The following is a 24518-nucleotide window of genomic DNA, read 5'->3' as shown; positions in this document are numbered from 1 at the left end:
ATTTTCATTATTTATTATTCTGCCTATTATTTAGTGCGATTTATTGAATACTGATTGATAAAATGGCAGAAAATATAGCAAAAATGACCATCACAGTTTCTACAAGCCAAGGTAAGTGTCTAAAATTGTTAAATTGTTAATTTGGAGTTTAATTCACAATGATATAAAACAGAAAAAATGCTTGATTGAGGACTAAATTTGCTTGATAATTGTCGTTGCACAGGAATTCCTCCCTTAAAAAAAAACAAACGAAGAATTATAGAATATAATTCTGAATAATCTATAAGAATAATAAAAAGTCTATTGGTTAAGGCTAATATAAAAGGCTGTTGACTTGACTAAAGTCATCCAATCATGCATAGAGAGTGACACATAACTGGTTAGTGATTTTCATTTTGGTGCAATTGATTGCGAGATCTTCCATTAGCCGAAGCTCCAGTTCAACCAGTTCTGTGTTTGATGGCGAAGTAAACAGATCAATTCTGCGTTTAAGCACACCACAGGAGAAGCCCTTCTCTGGAGCCAAACAAAAATCACAATACATCTCACATGTACACTGCCAACACGGAGAGCTGTCAAGCACGCGCCAACGCTATATGCAAATTATCATTTCACATCTCTCTGTGCAGTGAATTGTGTTTGTATCGGTGCAAGTGTTTCTATCTTTTGGCCTGCATGCACACACACAGACATCATGGTGAGATTCAAAACTGCATACATAAGAGGAAATCCTGATGTGTGCATTTATCATAAAACTCAGCACTATTCAGTGGCACAACAATTGCAACCATGCCCCAGTTATAAGCAGGGACTGATGGGAACACTGCTTTGAGCGAGGTAAAGTATTGGCATGGGAGAAGAGACCAGGGAAGAGGAAAGCAGACTACTTCAAAGACTGAATATGAGCCGGTGGCTCAAAGCATGCTGATGGTACGTGATGTGAAATCTACAGCAGGATCTTAGCAGCCTGATAGAGCAGATAGAAATGAGATTTTTCATCACTTAAGGATATAACTGATAACTAACAAACTTTGCGAGAAATATCTTCACTATATAAAAAACTCTGCTGAGGCTACCATTTGAGATTGTATTTTATGATGTTGCATGTAAAACAGGTCACAGATTTCAACATTTGTTGAAATACAAGAATGAATCAGAAAAAAATAATGTGCTGCAGGAATGAGTCCTGAAATCCAGAAATATGCTAGAATTTTTGCCCTACCGGTTCTTGAAGTCAATGGGTCTTTTGTATGGGCTTTTGTTCTACAGCATAAAATACGTCAGTAAATACCCGTATCTTTACTGGCAGTTGGTAACAAGTGACTCCAGAGGTTGTCTGGAACATCAGATGTCATCATACCGAACATAGTATCTCTGGTCATGTGACCATAGTGTAGTTTGTTTATAGCCATAGTTAGGTTTTTACTTCTAGGCAACTGCTTCGACACTTCAAAAATCATAAAAGTTAAGTTCATTTGAGAAGATTTATCATAAAGTTGGTAACATAAACTTTTGTTTGCTACAACCTCATTGCTGTTTTGTAGAGGGAATTAGCAAGGCGATTCTAACTTTTGGATTCGCCTACAAAAATACGCCAGCCATGCCAATCTATAACTAAGATTTTAAAAGGACTTCTGTCTGCCTCCATGCTGTGCAGTTTTGCAAAGGCAGAAAACATCTGACGAGTCACTGGTAGTGTTTGATATATCATCAGGGTTAGGTTCAGACAGTCAGTTCAATTTTGGATGCAGTTTCAAATTCCTGCATTCATTAAGCTCTAAAAGTCTGACAAATGTCTTATCAAATCTTCACTTTGAGTGTGCCTTCTTTGAATGTCAGTCTTGACAAATTCAAGTTATTTATAACTTTAACAGCTTGATCTGAAAAGATCAGATATAAGCTTTAAAAAGATTCATATAATCTGATTTGATACCAGATCCAGAGTTGATGCTATCGAACCCCAATCCTTCATATCACACCTGTTTGTATGTGTCATTTCCTGCTATGGCACAGTGATATGCAGCTATAACATGATAATTAGTTTAGGGAGGTTTAAAGCCACATCCTGTGATTTTCTACATAATCCTGATAATCAGAATCCTTCAATGCAGCATCAAAGTGGTCTAAAAATAACACGCTATAAATATGTTCAAATAGCTACAAAGTCACTCAGATCCTGCAACTGAGTTGTATCTGATTATTTAATGTAGAAGCTCAGAGTAGCGCAGTAACAGTCCTGACTACTGACCTGAACATGTACGTAATGGAATCATCTCCATCTCTGTCATCCATCAAGGGAACATGTAAAGCTTTCAGATGGAAGATCTCACTCTGCCAGCGGCAATACACACATCTAATTATGCATGCATACACACAGAATTATATAACAATATATTCACTGAGTGTATTCACTCAACAAACCTGATTCTAATTCAGGCCTTAACCTTGAACACTGCTGCTACAAACCAGAAAAACTGTCCTCACTCCGCTGAATGTGTTGACCCCGAGTAAACAGTAATAGAGTTTACTCAAGTACTGCACACAAGTACATCTTCAGCAGTCGTACGTACTTCCATTCCACTGTACAATTTTCAGAAGGATATGTTGCACTTTTTTTTTTTTTTTTTTACACTAGTACGTTTATTTGATACCTATACTTTGCATACATTTGCAAGTTTTTACATACAAACATGATCCCCCTCAAGTTAAATAAATAAAATACACACAAAATCAATGAATAATTAGTAATTAATAACCGGGCCTACTAATCAATTAGTTGACTGACAGAAAATCATTCTGATCAATTGTTTGATTAAGTATAAGTAAAACTGGCAATCATTTTCTGGGTCCAGCATCTAAAATAAGAATATTTCCAGTATTTATTTATTGTTGTTATTTTTGTTTTGTGATTTAGGTTTCAGACACCACACAGAACACCTTAAAAAGGAGTCATCTGCATTAAGTTATTTTACTATTTAAGTAGATTTTGCTGGCAATACATCTTTACTTTAGAGATTTTGAAAAATGGACTCGTCATATCATTACTTTTACTTAAAGGATCCACAAATACTCAGAAATACAAGAACACGCACCGTTGCTCACACGTTCTATTAATGACACGCCTTGAATCTGGAAATACCGGCTCAGAGAGAGAAGCAGAAACTAGCCAGAGGTTGCCCAAAGCCTCCCTCTAAATCAACAGCATGGCAGGCACATCCAGTTATCCACCTCGGCTTTCTACTCCTGTAACAAAAGCTGTGCACTCCCGTCCAGCTCTGCAGCAGACAATGGACTATTTATCTAAACCCTCTCTTTTTGTCAGCTCCCAGGACACATGTGGGCATGTTCATTCACCACCTACACACAAACACACACTCGTGCACACTCATGCACACGTATTGCTCTTTCCATCCATTCCATCTATGTAAGCACAGTGTAAGAACGCATTAAGACTTACGAGTAAAAAAAAGAAATACTGTTTTCTTCTTGAGTGATCTACTCCTTGACTCCGGGGCAAGTGGTTCAACAAAGATGCATACCTTAGCACAGCTCCCCAAGAGGGATTGTGTGTGTATGTGAGACAGAGTAAAATGGATATAAAGTATGTGTGAGTGCATGCACGTGTCTGTAGAAGGGCCAGATGAGCAAAAGAGAAGAACAGACCCAAATAAAAAAAAAAAGGATGATAGCAAAATAGAAGAAGAAGAGGGGAAGTGGCGATTGAGGGCACTTGGAGCAGAAATGCTTCAGTGCCTCTGCAGACTGCCACCTCGTATCACGGAGAATCCACTGACAGATGAATGCAGAAGAGCCCAATAATAGAAATGCTTGGCCATTAACGTCCAGATTAAGGGGAGGAGCTCTTGCATGTGAGCTGATGCGTAATGATGGCAGGGGGGAGCCTGGGGTCAGCTGTCTCAAAAACAGATAGCCACCTCAGGGGCTGACGCAAACTCAGCACGCCAAGTGAAAACCTGTATGAGGTCTGATTCACCTCAGTGAGAGCAGTTAACTTTTAAGTTTCGCAGAGCATGCTTCAAGACTGTTACCATGGAAACTTGAGTGTAGACTTATTATCCAACATGGCTAATTTTATCCATTTACCCTCTTTTTTTCTGTGCCTGTTTCTAAATGTGCTGCTGCTGCTGCCAAAGGGTCATAAACAAAGTGTTTCTAAGATAAGGAGAGCTGATGTGAGAACAGCTGACAAGGCCACATTACCAAATTGTTTTTGATATGGCAACAGCTTTTAGAAATCTCCATGATGATACTACATTTTCTTGTAAATCACGATAAAAAGAAAACTTTCTGACACTGATTGATGTCTAGATATCTGTTTATGTAAAGGATGGAAGACCAAATTAGCCTACCAAGCACACGGTTTAAATGTTCGGTATTTATGGTGATTAATGTCAACCAATGCCAATTAACTTTAAATAGTGCTGACTTAATGAGTCCTCTCTACTCATTTCTGTAGTTGTGGCCAGAATGAATGGTGTCACATAGCCTTGCTTTAGTATCACAAGTTTCCTGGGTTGTTTTCTTATTATATTCTGTATAGTGGCCTGTAATATTTTGTCTGTCTGTGAAAAGGATGTTGTGACACAAAGATCTGAAGAGGCTCTCTCTGTCCCTAGAATGAACACAATAGTGAAGTTAAGGTGCAGTTTTCATACAACTGGAGAACACAATAGTGAAGTTAAGGTGCAGTTTTCATACAACTGGAGCGCTTTACAGTTGTGGTTAACCTGAAAAATGTAAAAATGAAAAAGTACTGAAATAATTTCTAACTTGTTTGAGCCCAGACATTCATTTTCTTAGCTATTAAAAATAATAATTCATATAATAATAATATATAATAATAATAATAAAAACTAGAAAATTCCAAGAAATTCACATTTTATATGTTTGATCTAAAATATCAGAGTATAGTCAAAGCATAAATAATACATGTGCATGTACACTCCACCCGGCTTTCCAATCTTTTCCCCCATCCCTCTTTTCATCTGGTAACACCGGTAAAAAAAGAAAGTAGTGCAGTGTAGTGCGAGTCAGGGTGGAGTTAGCATTTCAGTTGACGTAAATTGAATGCAGGTGGGGTAATAGGCTGCTGGGATTCTTCCCATGTCTGTGTAAAGCTATTATAATAGGCGTCAAAGTGAAAGGAGTGATAAGAGGGCATTGGCTGCCGCTGGAAAATGAAATCCAGCTCTATCGCAGCAACAATTGCTTTTCAGTCATAAACTGAAAAACCTCACAGTGTGAAATCCACTACCACAATATGACTGAAGAATTTACACATCCCGCTGAACGGCTCTCAAAATATATCAGAATTATGTTGTCTCTGTATACAATATTGTTTGGAGGCTTTTAACATGTTTATGTTTGAGAGGAAGATGATGCAGTAGGGATTTAAAACAGTTGTAGAGGAGGGTGTAGTTCAAATATGAAGCTGGAGAACATCATTGGTGTGGCTGGGTGGATCTGAATACCAATGCCTTAATCACTGGCTTTACAAAACAGGATGATTCAACCAATTCTGTGCACAAAGGCAGGCAGGGCCTTGTAGTGGCAGCTTGTTTCTCTCCACACCTGTGGTTCAGACATGTTGTGGAATTCAACTACCGGGATTAAATGGTCAAAAAGACAAATCCAGTCCATTTGTCCACACCTGCTTCTCTGTCTTACCCATTTAAAAAAGGTGTTTCCTCAAGAATTGCACCAATTAGTGACATGAAAAGACCAGACATAAATTTTGTGAAAACACTGAAGGCGCAGACATCAGCTGATGTTTCTGTCGGCTGCCAGATACATACAAACGTGCACAAGTGTCCTCTCACATATGAACATTCAAATTTGACAAATAACCCAAGGCTACCTCTGTCCTCAGTGTTGCAATTCATATGTTGTGTCATGTTGGACTACATATCCTGGAGGGGAAATGTGAAGTAATGTGATCACTCATCCATGTCCTGGTCAACAACATGCTTTACATTTCTGACTTAAAAAAAAGCCTACATATGTGGCACTTGCTGATGAAGTACATGTTGCATGGATATTCTGATTGTATATATATTTAGAACATTTCATTAAAACTGTAATGTTTAGATACAGCTTGGGGTCAAGTCAGTCTCTGGTCAGCTGTCAGCAAATATTTAAACTAGGATTATCAAAGACAAGGATCAGAAAGGGTTAGAAAGTAGCTACGACTGGGAGACAACTGTGTCTGTGTCAAATATAAGATCATAAAAACCAAATGAACATTTAACTGAAACAAAATCACAGAATAGTTTTAGAAAGTTTTGTTGGAAACAATGAAAATATGTTGGACTTATTCAATGGAGGCCTCCTTATCGCTTCATAATACTCAAAATCCTAGAACTGCATGAGAAAAAAAAAAGTCCCATTTACAGTAAAACAGCTAATGTTTCAAGCTGTGAAATTGTCAGGTACTGTCCCACTTATTCTTTCAGTTTATACTGCAAAATGCTAAAAAAAAAAAATATTGGGAGTTACTACATTGTTGAAGAACTAGCTACTTTGTTGCTATTTAAAGCAGTTTTACTGCTGAAGCTTTGTAGATGAAAATACAACAGATACTTTATATACAGAGGAGCGTTTTTTTTCCTTCGGTGGCTTACCAGCTAGACCATGAAATGAATTAATTTAATAGCTTTTTTTCTTTCCCTTCTAAAGGTCAGCAACACAATTAAATCAACTCCCATACATCTACCCTTGTCCTGAGTGAGACAGACAAATAAAAAGCCAGCACCAACCATGCATGTTCAGATGTGCCACTGGTTGCACTGGTTTTCATCAAAAAACAAAAACTTTTCTCTGTCAAGGTCCAACCACAAAGATTCCATGCATACCACAGAGGTGTGTTCAGTCTGTTGACAGCATGTAAGCCCTACCCTCCACATCAGCCTGACAAGCACTCGTGTCGTCCTCTAGTCCCATAATCCAGAGCTCCTCTCAGGCCTGTCAATAAGGCTGTCACAGTGCGCAACATCACTGTCAGGGAAACCGATGTCTGGCTAGATGGGTGAATGGACAGATGGATAGATGGATGGCTAGCTGGATGGATGGACGGATAAGTGGGTATTCGTTTGTGTTCCTCTGTTAGGCTCCTCCAGTGCAACAGCAATCCAGGCTATTTACACAGATCAATTTTTGTTCCTATGCGCCACAGTAAAAAAATTGGTTTGGTACATGGCTGTGAGCCTGGAATATTTGTGAGAGAAAAATTGCCAAACAGACTATTTTCCTGCATTGTTCTTTCAATTTTGCATCCTTTTACTGTAAATAACAACTAAAAATCCAAACAGCAGAGAGCCTTTCCAGGGCATCTGCCTCACAGATGAGAAATATATCAGCAATGCTGGACCAGAAATTCGATTTTTATTAACACAAAAATTGTGGGTTTTTTTTTATTTATTTTTTTTTATTTGCCATCCCAAATCTTTCTACAAGTAAAATGTTTTGCTTTGTGCATGAGTTTTGGTGCTACATAATTTCTATATGGAGAAATGTACTTCTACGTCAGCATCTCCTGACACACTCAAAAATAAAATTGCATAATATTATGCGGGGGAGCGATTTTGTAATTCATTTTGTCTGCAGAGACTGAGACAACAATGATGTAATTTTAAGAACATTCATGAGAACACTGACAGACAAAAGACAGTGGGATTCCTCAAGCAAGGCTGCTGCTGCGTTTTGAGAAGCACGGAAACAATATGAGCTTTCCAACTCATTCTTTTTTGTTAATTGGATATTATATGAAGTGTAAAATACAATAGAGAGAAGAGTCTGTAATTCATGATTCACTGGCATGCAAGATTCTATTCCCCTTAATTTAATAATGTGTAAAAGTTATTCTACGCTTTATTGACAGCACCAAACAAGTAAAAGATGGATATGAACATCCATTTCACAATATTGGCTTGAGCTAAAATGGTCATTTTCATCATCTTTTTCATTCCATATTTTAAATTAACTTTTCTCTGTTAGTCTACCCAGTGAAACCGTTTCTGTTTTATTAACTGTTCAAATGTCAGCCTGCCGACAGCCACAATCACATCCACCATAATAAAATTAATATTGCTAATGTCAGACTTTGATGCTAATTTCAGAGTGAAAACACATATCCTCCTACACAAATTACCTGGAAATAAAGTTCAGCTTGATAGACAGCCAGACGGCCTTTTACCGCCTTCCACCTTCACCTCATCCTCAACCTAACAGTGTTGTGCATGTGTGTACATGTGAGTGTGTCTTTTTGGATTTGTTTGGAGGTAAGTTCATGTGTGGGTGAATGCCAATGGCAGGGCTGCTCAGCCAGGTATAAAAACAGCCATCCAGACAGACTAGGGCTCGGGGTCAGAGCCGACTGTGTCAAAACACAAACTGGCTGAGTCTGTAATGAATCAGAGGAGAGATCATGATGCCACACCGCATGCTCAGGCCTGGAGCGTCAAAGCAAAGCTCCTGTGTGAAAACTAAAAAATCTGGTGAGATGGCAGATGAATGTTATAAGTTTAGCTTTCACAAGAGAAACATTAAAATGTCTGCTGAGATTTTATGTCTTTGAATAGATCTTTTATCAGTAAAAAGAAAACTGACATCTTGCATAACTGTTTTTGTTTATGTACTTTAAGATAAGCTGAAACAATTAGCCAATCAGTGGATCAGACAGAAATTTAATCTGCGACAATTTTGATAGTTGCAAAAAGCAAAAAATGCCAGAAGCTGTATTGTTTCCAGCTTCTCAAATATATAGTGTTTTCTAGTTGTCTTAGTCTTCTATGAAAGCTAGCTGACTACTGGCAACTTGACTTTTTTATGGGATTTCTTTACCATTTTCTCACATTACTGAATGATTAATTTAATGATTAATCATCCAAAATGAATCATCCAAAAAAATCAAAACAATAAGAAAAGTAAGAAAGACAAACAAAAACTGCTTAATTGCAGCCTTAAAACCTGTAACTTTCAGGCACCAGTTGCTCTGTTATACACTTAAACATACACATTCGCTCCAATTTACAGCGGAGGAGGTTCTTTGTTGGCTTTAAAACTGAGTTCATTTCTCCAAATACAAAACAGTAGTTATGTAAGACAGCTCAACTCATCACTAAATTCCACTGCAAAACAGCAGGCCTCAACTTGTAGAGAAGCTATGAGGTCAAAACAAAAGAAAAGAAACAGATGGAAGTCAACAGATCTGTATCAAAATTTTTGAGATAAAACTAAATTTTTTTGAACGCATCACTGGCATTGTCTATGAAATCCCAGAATAAAGTGCAACAGAGCAGAGAACAGCAAGTCCTTGAACAAAAGAAGAAAAGATGACGGAGGAGAAGGTTCGATTGTTAAATTTTATTGGCCACTTTGCAGCTCAGACAGGATAAAAGCCTGTCAGCAACACCTGCTCGTACAGACATGTTTTAATTTAGAGACTGCTGATGTTGACGCGTATCGTCTTCACCCACTCTGAACGCAGACACACATTTTATATTTAGTGAATCTGCAGCTATATGATCTAATTTTTGTCTGAAATGCAGCTGAATCATAGAAGCTGTATATCAGTGGGAGAAACAAATCTTCAAAGCTCTTGAATATTGTAAGCACACAAAAAGGGAAGCAGCAGCAGTCTGGTGTCAAACTGGATTTTAATTGATGCCTGCCTGTCTTTTAATCCACACGATGAAAACTTTTTCAAAGGCTTAGTGTCGGGTTTTACCTCAGAAACAAACTTTTATGGGAGTTGCTTTAATGTTGAGTCTAGGAACAAATAAATACCATCGTTTTCTTTTTTTAAACCTGTTTTGATTATGGGAATTTGTTTGCATCAGCAAAGATCTTTTAGATGTCAGCTCTTTATCGTGGTGCTTTGAGATACAATTTTTAAGAATTGCAAATACCTGACTCATCATTTTACCTCGCACGCTGAGGCCGGTCTTCCTTTCTTGGACATGTGAAGGCTTAGTCACTGCTATATCATTATTATTAAAAGGTCACTTTATGAGAACTTCCTTCATATTTATGAGTCTGAATTAGTCAGAAATGTGAAGCTCGAGATAGCCTTGGTACCAGGATTCATTGTTGATGACAGCCTTTGAAGCTTAAACGCAGTCAGAAAGCTTTTATGAACCCCAACTAGAGATCCTGATCTATAATTTCTCTCCCCATCAATACTACTTTATATTTGTTGTATGACTCCTTTTTTTAAATATTTCATAAACATGCCGCTTTAAGTTGTTCTTTTGAGCAGCATTATCACAATTTCATCAAGTTTAAGTGGACACCTTTACAAAAGATGTTTTACTTTCAAATCACGCAGCTGAGCAAAAAAAAAATCGGATAAAGAAAGCTCATCACCATAATGAACTAATAAAGAATGAATGCTTTAGTCATAAGAAATTAATCAGTTTAACATTCATTTTAAAACAGACTGCAGGGAATTAACCTCAACCCTAAAAACTACAATCATAGAGAAGGAGTTTAGTTGTACAACAGTGTTTTGTTTTTAGGAAGAAGAACTGATGTGAACAGAAACCAATTCAGCTCCTTAACACTCACAATACTAACTCATAGATTGAGTATTTCTGCTTCACGAAAGCATCATAATGCACATTACACAACAAAAGAAAAATAAGCTCATCCACTACAAGAAATTCAGAATTAATATCAATGCAAATTAACTGCACATCACTAGCGACAGCTTAAGACCAGAAATTAGGAGACAGTAATGACATGGCCCACAAGATCTGCAAGAAAGCAATAAAACAGCCAGCTATCAACCTCGTAACATTAGTGAACTGATATTGCCAAACACACAGACACTGACTGAACAAAGCCAAGACGTCAACCCACATTATGCATATTAGCGTGCACAGCAAATCTTTTTTAATTTGATGAAGTGTAACTGTAATTCCTGGCATCTGCGCTCTCAAGGGAATGAGCCCTTTGGGAAGAGACGCTGCGGTTCCAAGCTGCCAACAGCAGGACAGGAGCTTCCTGCAACCAGATTTAAGTGCAGGTTTGAGGCCCAAAAACATTTATTTGCTTAAAAAAACAACAACAAAAAAAACAGCTATTCTGAAGACTGATTGTACTGTTGGCTGGCAAGTTTGCTAATGAAATGCTACATGAGCAGCAGCAGTAGCAGCAGGTGTTGCTGTATTACAGCAGAGTTAGATCAAAGTAGGCAGAGCATTGTTGGCTTTTAAATCGACTGTTGGAGATGCAGTATGTTGCTAGTACAGTCAGATGTGGCAGATGTGGGTGTAGCAGCACAAAATTGAAGAGACAAATTGCCAATGATCCATGATCGGCCTGCTGGAGTAATTGACTTGTTAAAACTAAATATGTGCTTTATATTTTGAACTAAGATTGGAAATAGCCCAAGTTCTGCTCCCTCCAGGACATTTTCTGTATGTTAGCCCCCTTGCAAATCTGACACTGAACTCCTCCAGAACCAGCTGCCACCACTCAACTCTGGTTGCTACTCTTACAAACTGCTATGAAGTCATATTTTTGAGTGGGGGTGGGTAGAGGCTAAATACAATGTCTGTGAACCATTCTGCATCTTTTTTCTTCCTACTTTATAATTCCTACTTTATTTCAGGCACACAAGTCAATATCAGATTAAAAAAATAACGATGGAAGTTATGGATTATATCACACTGGCGATAGCCAAACTCTACTGCTATTTGTGAGTTATGGGAAATGTTTCAGTAGTAGTTCTAAGAAGGGAAAAGCAGTTGTTTATGATAGACAACAACTACTGTAAATGTTAGGACATGATGACAGATTTGGAGGTACGCCCAAAGAGACAGATGCACAAGATGAATTCCGTGTACATCAAAACACTGCACAGCCTCGGTGACAGTACCCTTTCAATAAAATTCAGTAGGCTGTTATCACACGCCTTCCTCTTCCTGAACACGACAACTGTATATTACACAACAGAGTTAACCACAGCTGTTAACAACCATGGCTCGTCCATCTGTCCGTTCCCTGATGCCCTCTCTTCATCAGACGGGACGACTGTGTGAAGCCGTCTGTAATCAGATTAGGCAGTGACTGGGTGACTGGGGCTTCTGCATCCACCCATCATTCCATCCCACTGTTAACAACATCTGTGTCATGTGGAGAACCATGTGCATGCTGCGAAAGAGGCAGATTAATGTGCTGATGTGTGTGTGTGTTTGTGTGCACAAGAGACTGTGAGCATTACAGCTCTCCATTTATAGCACTCTAACAGGTCCTGTGTTGTTGTTGTTAACAGCCTGTGTTGTCTGTGTCACCTAAAGAATTAAGAGGAGTCCATGTTCAAGATGTCACATTAACACACACATGCATCCATTCAGACGCTCTCCAGACATCCCTCGTTTGATACAGGTGATACATGTACTGTCCTGAAAAAGGAAAGCAAACATCCAGGCAATATATGATGACATATGAATAAAGCTTTTGCGTTACCACTGCTGTTTTATAATACTGTTTTCAGTGATGCATTGTTTATGCAGTCATCATAAAATTTTACAGAGGCAATAATAAATAATATGTGATGATAAGCAAACAAGCGGGGATTATACTGAATAAATGCTGCGGTATAAACAGGGTTATTACAAGAGGGGCTTAAATAAGACATTGCATTCATGCATTTTCCACAGGAAAAAAAAAGGAAAATAGCATCAAATATTGTTACACACTGGAAATAAAGAAAAATGTGATCATTTTTTATCACCCAGCCTATCCCAAAGGGGAGTGTGCAAATTACATAATCAGGAAAAGGAGAAAAAAAACAGAAAAGAAGAGCTGTTTATGGTCATACCTCTGTAGGTTTAGTGGAGACTCTACATTTTGTCCCTTACTTCGGTGTCATTTATCATTGTGTCATTCCTGAATCTGAATCTAACAGGTCTAATCTAACAGCCTCACTTTCTGGGGCTGTAAGTTACAGGGAAAGCGCTGCAAAGTCAAAGTCGAACAGAATGCACTTAGATTATCTCGCTCTTGACAGAGAAGCACGGGAGAGGGCGCATCCTGACGATTAGGTGTGCTGAGATAACCCTGAAAAACAGCGTCTCTTGCTGTGCCGCCTCTGGGAGCAGACATGTGTGCTCCTCACCTGGTTAAGGGCTCTACAGCCACTCAGATCCCGCCTGCCACAGCATGGCCTGATCCATCCTGCCTCAACCCTAATGTCTCATTGGCATTCAGTCACACGCCTGCAGCAAGCGGTGAATGGAAGGCTTGGCGCTAGCTCACCGCTATTAAGATTCTACAAAGCCAGCCGTTCCCCTGCCGCCACAAGCACACAGCGAATGACACAGCCAAGGAATAATAAAAGAGCTGTGGAAGGGATGAGCGTAACATCTGGGCCAGCCAGTCGTACAGCCAAGACAGAAAGACAGGAAAAAGATTTTGGTATAAAATTTGAAAGCTTTGCTATTCATAAAGTTTATGAGGGTAGCAGCTTGGTTCACTGTTCACACTGCAGTATCAACTAATGAAAATGATGTACTTCAAGTGGCTAAATCACCAGTGCAAATGTGTAATCGTACTGTCCCTAGTCACCCCCTCCATCACACTCTCTGTCATCTGTAATACCACACTGTGACCACTTCATGATGAGCCGTATTACTGGCAAACCTCCCATCATGAACCACAGAGAGGCAGCACCCCAAAGGCCCACCACCCCTGCCTGTTTATGTCTGCCTATCAACATCCCCCCAGAATCCTAAGCTGCTTGCTAATCACCCTTTGAAAGAGCAGACTAATTCAGATGTCAAGGCCCATTACCTGTGAGCTGTCTAGAGGTGACCTGAGCCCCTATCTTCCAGTGATAAACAGCAGTTGGAGGGATAAAGCATATCTGGATAATAGGAGAGTGGGTAGTGACACGCTGGCCAAGTGTGCAATCACTAAACACGACTGAAGGGGGGGTGGAGGGACTGTGGCATGTAGCGATCATTGTTGCATAAAGATAATGTCCTTTATGACAGTGCTGGGTCAGTCAGCTGCCGTATGGCTGCTGTGCCTCTGGTAAAATAAACAAGGCTCTCACACCGAGGAGTGACTCCATGCCAGACGTCCCCTCCAATCTGCTCTCAGACACTGACACAGATGATGCTCAACCAAAAGACGAACCACGCCACCCCAAACCCTTTCCAATTCTGTTTCACGTGTACAGGATGTGACTGATGCACTCTGAGGAGCAAGACGGCAGCAAAAAAGCAATCTCACAGAGAAAAAAAAGAAAGAAATCACACTAGGGGATGACACACTTGTATTTTCAGACTGTAGCTATATCACATACAAACATCTTTTGGGGATTTTGAGCTCCTGTTATGATCCTATTTTTACAATTTTTTACAAATGTATAGGTTCCTGTGGATTCCAGGAGATAAAATGATAAAACTACATCCATTTTTATGATACAACTAGCTACAGGGGCTAACATGCATGACATCTACTGTATGGATTTATGACTATATATATATATAATATAGATATATAGATATATATATATATATATATATACACACACACATACATACACATACACATAATACATTTAGAGAAATGATGAATAACATGTTTGTGTCACAGAAATATGGCTGTAGAGAAAAGAAAGCTGGCAGAAAGAACAGTAGGTAATGGGGGCAAATAGGATGCAGGTCAAAGCAAAAATAACCACTTTCAATACCCATTACTCCTCGTCTATTCAGTCAGCAGTGAAACCCAACCCCCAGCTGCAAATTTGCCTTCGCTGTTAGAGCCCCATATATAACTAAAATGTAACAAATGGCTTTATAAACCCCTAATAAATACATATTTACTGGGTCAGGATTAGAATTAGTCATTATATCGCAGTACGAGCGCTAACAGGCGTTTAAGACGACAACGGGGTCTTTAATTGGAACAGGGACTGAAGGCACCGAGGAACTGAAATCCCCCAAAACCTCCCACTAATAAAAAAAATAAATATCCCAGAGGAAATTCAACCTACAGTAAACACCCAAATGCTATTTGTATGCTTTACAGCTTTATGATCAATGCTATTGTAAGATTATGTAGACAGATGCAATTACAAAGCTAATTCTCCCATGTTGAAGATTCAACTTTACATAATGGGTTTGCCATGTAGCGTAGATTTGAGTTGGAGAGATTATGTTGTTTGCTTGTACTGTTACAACCACCTCCGCCCCCCCCAAAAAATCAAGTTTACAATGCAACTTCCAGCCAATCCTCACACTATTGAAACTCCTTTTCATACATTAAAAAGACTCCTTTCTATAGGTTGCTTCTGGACTAATGACGTAAAAGATTTCCCTCACTTTCAGCTAAACCCATTCAACCATATTTTTGTTTGTGCCAAGCAGACCTGGTTATAGAGAGACATAGTGTACGACAAAAACATGTTCAACAGAAAATGTTCTTTTTAACTTGCTTACTTACTACAGTGGTTGTTTGTGTTGTAGTGAAAATCATGATTTACCACTGGACGTAAGCCTAACTGACACACAGGAAGACAAACTGCACGTTCATTTCACATCTACAAGGCAATCATCATGAAACACACTTCACTCAAATTCAAAATGTACGGTCATCAAGCATGCTGTTTGCATTGCGGTCGTTGCAGGTGCTGCTGGAGTGTGCGAGAAGAGCCAACTTGATTAAAGTGGGAATAATGAGAGCGTGCTGGGAAGCAAGAGTCATGCTACACTTTTTGACTGTAGCCTTTAATCGAACATCAACGTGCACATGTACACGCAAACAGACACATGCACATGCATGGAGTATCCGGCTCTAGTATTGATGAATTATTGAGGACTTGGAGTAGGGTTGGGAGCAACTTTATGCTCGTTTGTTTTGTAGTCGTATTATGCCTCCACCCACTGACTCCCCCCTCCTCCTCTGCCCCCACAAACATACTGCAAGGCATAAGAGAGTGGGCTCTCAACTAAGATGCTATGTTGGCAGGTCTGCTTTGCAGTATGGGGAAACTGGAGAAGTGTCGCACTGCAAAAAAACAACAAAGCAAGTAATTAATCCTGGTATTCAGTCTTGATTGAAGAGTTGTTTCTGATGAAGATCAACATATCAGATGAAGTTTCTCTGTATGTATGTCTGTACGTACTTTTAAGTTGTTAGTCAGCTGTCAGGCAGGTCTCAGTTTTAATTTAAATTATATGACAAGATGGACATTTTGCACAGCATACTTTTGTACTCTGTGTGTTTAAATGTGTGTGTGTGTGTGTGTGTGTGTGTGTGTGGTGAGACAGCACCACTTCACTACAAGTCTGACAGCTGCCTCGGGCACATACGGGCGATGCTTGATGAGAGTCACAGAGGACAAACAAGCTGTATATCAACAAAATGCTTTGTAGGATGATATAGCGAAAGGCCAAACAGATATAAAAAGCATGGGGTTACAAATAAATAAATAAAAAAGGAAGGAAAAAATGACATATGCTCCTTTCCGCCTCGTCTAAAACATGTATTTAAAAGCACTTCCAGGTTTTTAGGGCATTCAAATGCCTTTCATGACAGAGATATTTTTTAAATTGGATTTGGTTAAAGGCCTCACTCTTTTCTGCACAATGAATACATCACCAAAATTAATCGTAGTCATCACAAGAACGACATTATTCAATAAAAGATCTGCCAGAGCATTATATCCTTCTGAGTCGCAGGGAACAGGGGAGAGTGCATGGGGAGAGACAGCAATGAAAGTTAGTAAGACATTAATGAGGCAAGGTTAGAAGGTTGAGAACAACACTCTTGCTAATTGTCATGCTCTGGTGCTGTGGCAACTGTCTTGCATTTACAGTTTGACAGTCTTGCTCAAGTGTCCCTGTGCAGCACGAACAAACCCACGCAGGCTGATGATGAGCGTGGTGACATGCCAGCGGTCTGTGGTTGTTAACAAACTAGGAGGGCTTGTGCTTGCTGCTGCGGTTTTCATTTCAAAAACTGGTAGGGGTTCAGTATCAAGACCATCAAATCACCAGCACCTACTTGCAGTAAGCTTTAAAAGCTTTCACGCTTTCTTTTGTTTAATGCACCCCCAGTGTTCTATCAGATGAGCTCAAGTACTCCTTCATCAACACCAAGAGTGATGTTCCAAATGTGTGTTTTTTACTTTTTACTATTTTAAACTGAATGTTATTTAACATTTGTCTTAATGTATACGTGGATATTGTTATGTTTTTAGCTCGAGGTGTGGCTCCAGGGATGGAAATGTCAGGCTGAAATATCTCAACAACTATTCAATGGATTGTCATTAAATGTTGTACAGACATTCACAGTCCCCTTGTGATAAAACTATATGACTTTGGTTCTTCCCTGACCTCTCCTGACTTAACTTTATTTGTGAAATATCAACAGATGGATTGGCACAACATTTTGTACAGATGGTAATCCAGAGGATAAATATTATGGACTTTGGTGATCCACTGACTCTACCTCTGCTGAATGTACAGTAATAACTTTGGTAATTCCTTGACATTTCTTCCCGTATATATATATATATATAATATCTATATCTATATATATATATATATATATTATATATATATATATATATATATTATATATATATATATATATTATATATATATATTATATATATATATATATTCTGCAAAACTAATGACATTTACATAAAATCTATCACCATGACAACTGAGCAAACGCCAGTTGTTGATGGAGACTGCTTGATACAGTTGGAAGCTCTGTAAACAGCTACTAAATGAAACATGGAGTCCGGCATCATCGATCAAACTTTAATAATACTGACTTCCTACCAGACTTTTAGAGTTTTCCCAGTTAGCCACTCATTATAAGAATCAACTTGCAAAGACCTAAAACATTTGAGTTAACTAATCCATCAGAATCCATCAGTCTGCTTTTGTTACTGTCAAAGTTTAGGCATCATTGTGAGAAAATTCTGTGCTTTATTCCCACAACGTGAAAACATGACATGGTATCCACTGTGATGGATTACCTAAATGAAGTTTCTGCAGGGTGATTTTCATATTGTTGTGAAATGAACTGAAAACAGTGGAGGCCTGGAAGGTATGAAAAACACACTGCACAATCTAAAACACCACAGAGTGCTTTAGAAAACGGCTAGCAGTGCTAGAGAGTATACATATTTGCAGTTAATGGGCTGAAGCATACATAAACACACCGGTATGTTCCTTAAAGCTCTTCCATATAGGAGCATATAAGAACTGTGGTGTTTCAAGAAGAGCAGCTGATGCAACATTCTGCTTGTATTTCTTACATGTATGTCTGGTTTGCCAAGTTTCAGTTTTATATTACCCGTGTTTTAAATTAATAATGAGAATTCATTACTACCTACAGTTATGTGTGTACAATAATCCATTTTATTTACATGTCTTTTTGTCATTCAGCCCTTAATTAGCCAGTTGGCACCAATAAGATTAAGATTTTTATTTATTTATTTATTTTTTTTTACAAAGCACGTCTGGCCTAGAAAACGGTACCAAGATAATTGTAGACAACATACAGTAACATACTACACGACAGGCCAATTAAAATTACAAGAAGCACAAAAGTAGCAAAGTAAGTACCAAACTATCAATAATCCAATATAGCACAGCTGTAGGATCAGTGCCCAAGCTGAAACAAGTCTTAGCAAAACAAAACACAGCCAGCGTTTTATTGAATCTGCATTAAAAAAACAAAAACAAAAAAAAAACCCACTCATAATCACTAGAAAAATCACTAAAAAAGAGCTCATTCAGCCTTAAATTACTCTATTATGAGTTCATTGCCAAAGGAGCTGTGTATGTGATGGCTCTCTTGCTCCATTCAGCTGATTGTCAGAAACGTCTCTAAGGCAAGAACAGATGTCTCAAGTTATTTGACCAGGCTCTCTGGGCTGCTGTATTTCCACTCTCACTCTCAATCCCCCCTGTTTTTTCTGCAGCCAACTGCAAATCTCTTTGCAGTGACAAAGCATCGCCTGTCAAGAGGATGATTCCATTGAGAGGCACTTCCTGATATGAGAGGTGCATTAATGTGATTAACCCACACTCGCTATTGCTGTTTGATACAGGGGCTTAGGGGCTCACGTCACTCTGTATTCTTCTCTATTGGCATGATCAGTAGGTAATGGAAAATATGCTGATGTGTGAGCAGAAGCAGGTAACTCAAAATATAATCTATGGTAAATTATCAACAGCAGAATCTACCGCTGCTATATACAAACTGTGGATTTGTAATTTGACTTTAAAATTAAAAAGATAATTAAGCAGAAAATCAGCCTCCGAAACTCAGGATGCTACGGAAACAGATGAATTATGCCATTCTGCAGGCTTAATATGTTCTCATTATCACACCAATAATTATAAACCATTAAAATGATGGCTAATGACTATCTTCCAATCAAAATGCTGTTATTCCAGCATCCCAACAGTGTTTGAGCATATCATTTAAACACACCTGCAATCTGGTGACTAATGTTTGCCTTCATAACTGCATTACACATCATGAAACTAATTCCTGTGACACAGATCTGTAGAAGCACGGCGCATCCATTTTAAAGAGAGGGCTTGTATGCATTTGTTTAGATTCCCACTGCTGATACTGATCATGGTAAAGACAAAAGAGAGCTCCTTTTTTCGCCAGCTCGACTGTGTGCTGCACTGAGAAATTATTAATTTGATGTCAGCCATCATCCATTCAGCTGTGTATAAAAGGCTACAGGTTGTATGTATGTTTTGATTGCACAGTGATTGTAGCTGCAAACATATAGGAGGCACAGCAGAAAATAACTGAGCAGGAGAAAGGGAATTCTGGGATGACATTCACAGAGCTTTTCATCAGCCCCCCACCCTGAGCTGAGAGTACTGGCAGAAATAGATTCCCGTACCAAGCAAAGAACTTTTGATAGAGGCATCTCCCAGCTTTATCAAAGATACCAGAAAAATGGGAACATCAGCCTCACGGTATATCGTGAAATCTTGGCGTCGGCTTAGTGTGAACATCCTCATTTCAAAGCAGTAAAAAGGGGTATGTATGTGAGGATATATCATGTATGCATGTGAGGGAAGATTCTTGGCAGTCCCCAGGGAACATATGATGCACTAGCAGCTATAGAAAAGTAAGAAGTGCTGTGTGCAACTCTTTCAGCTCGCATTCCTTTCAATCAATGGCTGAGTTAGATAATAGCCTCCACAGAGACTTGCATCTCGCCTCAAATCCTTATTTCTGCTTTTGCACTTGCTGCACACCATCCACATATCCATCTCTTTCCTCCTAGCTCCACCCCAGCTGTCAACAGCAGCAGCAGTAGTAGCAGCAGCAGCAGCATCATGGAAAGCACACAAGCTCCAGTGGGCAAGGCAAGCAGAGCACAAGAGGATCTTGGAAAGAGCACAAGAGGAACATCTGGTAGACCCAGCGATCCTGTCCGTCGCTGCTGGCTGGCGTCATGTCATCGTAGCTTCCCAGGCTTCCTGGTCACAGATGATCCTCTAGGCCCACTGTCTCCATCAGAGTGGAGAAAATCCACTCACTAACTCAATTATGCAAGAGGTGTGAATTAAACATGAGGCTACCACACAGGAATGTATACACACAGTGCAGCCGTGCACACATGCACAAGACATAATCATACAATATAACAATCTGTATGTTGATGCCAGGGGGGGATTTGTGAAGCCTTTTTGCAAACAGAACACTGCAAAGCGGATCCTTACATAAGACTGGAAAGGAATATGGACATATAGGCCAGACTGGTAAGAGTGACAGTGAAGAAATAGGTGATGAGGAATTTTGCCATCTTTGCCACCTATTACTTCCCTGTGAGACTTAAAGAGCAAAAACAGCCTTGCGTGGGAGTTAAGCCTGGAGCCAAAGGCAGAGCTGATTTTCTCCCCATCTCTCTTCAAGTCTCTCTCTCTCTCCCCCTTTCTTTCTCTCTTTCTCTTTGTCTCTCTCTCTCTCTCTCTCTCTCTCTCTCTCTCTCTCTCTCATGCCCTTTATTAATCATCCTCGGTTAGTGGGGCAGAGAGCGTGGTGTTAGGAGCTCTTGGGAGTGTAGGGCCATGAAATACACACACACCTTCATGTGCATGCAGCACACTAATAGGCACTGGGCTCATAAATCTAGGTAAACATTCTTTCACTCATCCCTTGTTTGCTTATGAAAAGATATCAAAATCAATAAAATATTAAGAAAAATGCAGGAAACACTTAGGCATGACTACAAACACATGCACACACAATAAGTACGCATGTGCACACGTGCAGCTGATCTTCTGGGATCCTGGCCTGAGGTCCTGGGACTCAGCTGCTGTTGTTGATGATGTAACCTTTTGAACCGTCTCAGTTGTTTAGACATTCCATCTCCGGCATACAAGACAAAGTGAGACCATGTCCCTCACACATGAAACCCACAACTGTAACTCCAGACCCAATAAAAACCCTTTCACCTGAGAACCTCAGCTTGGGTCAGAACCAGCACGGTATACAGCAGCAGTAGCATCAAAGAGCTATTACAGCAATTAGACCTCATTATCGCAGTGTTTAGATGTTGCAGCCAGCACCCTTAGAGAGCTGGATGTAGAATGATGAGACAACGAGATACAACCCCAACTAACCACTCCGGCTTCTGTGGCCAATGGCAGCAGAGTAGCCTGAATAATGGAGGAAGTAATTAGGCCTTATTTTTATGCATGTAAGTGCACTTAGTCTTGAAGGCTCCCAACTGGGCTACATGCCATTATTACCATTATCAGTATTCGATCTCCCTGACAAAGTGGTGAGAGAATTGGCCAATTAGATGTTATGGGACTCTAGGAGCTACAGTAGAAGTCTGGGATATCCTTTGGGGAATGTACAGGGGTGTAGTGGTGGCTAGACTAGACTCAACTCACTTTATTTCTACTGATCCCCACATAACTGGGTGTGTTGTGTTTAGTGGATGCCACATATCAAAACGCTCATCTTACAAGCAGAGCTCAGGTAACACAGCGGGTGAGAGTAGAGAGGAGGAGCAGGAGGAGACGCACCTGGTTTGACCGTCTTCAAGCGAATCGGCTCCCGAAAGTGGCGTATGACAGCCAGGGTGTCACGATTTGTAAGTCCACTGACAGGCGTCCCGTTCACCTCCAGCAAAACGTCCCCGTAGTAGGGCAACTTCCCGACGTGACACACCAGCACATCCAGCTTCATCTGGCCCAGGTAGGGGAACTCTCCCAGCTCTGCTCCTCCCAAGACCTCCACCACAGTGCCAAAGTCCCCCAGGTTTCCCCATGAAACCGCGCACTCCACCACTTTACTGGACCAGTGTTTCTTCTTCTTCAGTGTTCTGGACATGGTTACTCCGCCTTTTCTTTTTTTTTTCTTCGTCGAACTACTAACGATCGAACCGGTTACAGTCGCCTCGGGTTTGCTGTTGTTAAATGAACGCGAAGTGACGCGGCCTAATAAACCCTCCGGAGTTATTCTCCCGACCTGCTGAGGATTTCATCTTCCTGACATTTAAGAGCCTGATTTTCAACCCGAGAATCTGCCGCTGAGCTCCGTCATCCCACGGGTTTATGATCCGGTGTGAGCACAGTTGCCTGGGTTGCAATAATTCCAAGCGCTCCTTGTGCGTAAAACAGGAGAGTTGACAGCGTGAAGATGATTAAAAAAGCAACAGTACAGCCTCAGCGCTCTCCATCGCTACTCTAGAGACATATCCGCGCCTTTCTTCGTCTATGGAGGAGCCTCCCGACGCCGAAGTAGTCAAAACAAAATGTAAACAGAGGCGATTTTACTCACTCGGTGGTGAATTGTTGAGTGTCTGTCTCTGAAATGTAGTGCGTCAACGAGAAATCCTTCATACCTGTGGGCAGGCTGAAAATAGACGGGCAGCAGCGATCACCGGTAGGTGGTTTATGCAATTGAGATCCAGCCCATGGTGACTGAGCTGAGAGACATCTGCGAACGTTTGTTTGCCACAGGTTTGAACACACCTGGCACAACTAAGAGAGATGTTGCCAAGCTCCCGAAACGCCCCTTTTACGCTCAGCGGCAGCAGTGTTTTCCAGACGCGCATGCTGGCTCCATCCTCCGGTGTGTTGTGGTACTAAAATAATAATAATAAAAAAAAATAAAGAGTCCAGTGATGTTCACTGTAATCTATTGTCATATTAGTCCCTGTCTAAGATGTATAAGAGCAATGTTTCTTTTAACATTTAAGGGACATTTGAGTGCAACACATGAGACTAAGTAAAATCACACAGAGCGTGTAATCCTAATATCAAGCGTGCAAAACAAATTACACCTCATTAAGAGTCTTAATTTGTGAAGGGTGAGGTAAATAGTCTCGGGAAAGACACTGTGGTTCCACAGCGCCACCTTCTGACGCAATCAGAGACATCCAAACGATTTGCTGCTCCAGTTCATCTCTCCCTGAGGTCTCTGATGTACACTTGCATACCTACATACAATCACGCTTCACTGCGTTCAACATGCATTTGTTCATGCGTGACCTATAAGGGAGATGCTTGAATTGATTAAGTAGTTAATTATCACTTCAGCTTTGTTTTCCAATTGTTTATACAGAACATGAATGCAATCGGTTTAGTCCAGTGTTCATGCATAAATTAACATCATTTAAGTGGTGCTGCAAATGTGACCTTTTATTCTAAGGGGAACCTGCACTCCCACCTACATGCAAAGCCTACACATTTCATAGCCTGGGAGCACAGGCGTTTACATTAACCTACGTGTGCTGGTGAGATATAACAGCTCCTTTGTCTTGAAATGTGTGTTTCATGACAGATTTTTCTGACACTTGGTGAAAAATTCAAGATGATGCGAAACTGAAGTGTTGTTTAAATGCAGCTGCGGAAGTTAATTAAGCTTTGTAAATGTCACGTCATCTCTGGAGATTAGTAGTCTGGGTTTCACAGCACGTTATAAATGATGCGCAGTTCGGCTTTTGTAAAAAAAAAAAAAAATCTCTCCAATACAGGATGATGGATTTTGACAATTTGGTCGTTTTGACTCACGGGACAGTCATATGTCAGCGTCCTGCAGTCGAGTTAATTAAAGTTATGACTCGAAGCAGGGAACACACCTCCGGTAGTATTTATGGAACAGCAGTGGTTTCTTTTCTCCGGGTGTGATGCATTAGAAGTCTGTGCTTAAATAAAGAGTTGCCACCCTGGACATTGTGCTGAATAATTCATCGCCTTGTAGAGGATGATTAACAATGTTATCATGCCTTTGATGGGGAGAGAGGATCCAAACAAACTGTGTTAAACGGCTGATGAACTGTCACATTCAGCTTATATCCAATGTTCCCTAGGATTCTACTGGAGTTACAGAGGAGGGTCTTAAAGGTTTTTATTAATGACAAGCAGAGCTTTATATTTTATATGCCGACTATGCGGATGCATGTAGGGCCCCGCAGCCACCAGGGGGCCCCCAAGCTGCAAGTTCAGCCTCAATAGATCTTGGTAGAATTAAAA

General features: G+C 40.0%; 1 protein-coding gene across 4 annotated transcripts in view; it reads right to left on the bottom strand.

Moving 5' to 3' along the window:
- Nucleotides 1–23051, bottom strand: part of magi3b (membrane associated guanylate kinase, WW and PDZ domain containing 3b) — a 118609-nt gene extending 95558 nt beyond the window's left edge. For all 4 annotated transcript variants that reach the window (XM_027279543.1, XM_027279544.1, XM_027279546.1 and 1 more), the window contains exon 1: nt 22065–23051. In XM_027279543.1, coding sequence (XP_027135344.1) covers nt 22065–22371 — 307 coding nt within the window. In that variant the 5' untranslated portion in view covers nt 22372–23051. The remainder of the gene's footprint in view (nt 1–22064) is intronic.
- Between the last annotated feature and the right edge of the window lie 1467 nt (nt 23052–24518).

Source organism: Larimichthys crocea, chromosome VI (assembly GCF_000972845.2).
Source record: "Larimichthys crocea isolate SSNF chromosome VI, L_crocea_2.0, whole genome shotgun sequence".
Taxonomy (NCBI): domain Eukaryota; kingdom Metazoa; phylum Chordata; class Actinopteri; family Sciaenidae; genus Larimichthys; species Larimichthys crocea.
This window is presented reverse-complemented; position numbering and strand designations above follow the sequence as displayed.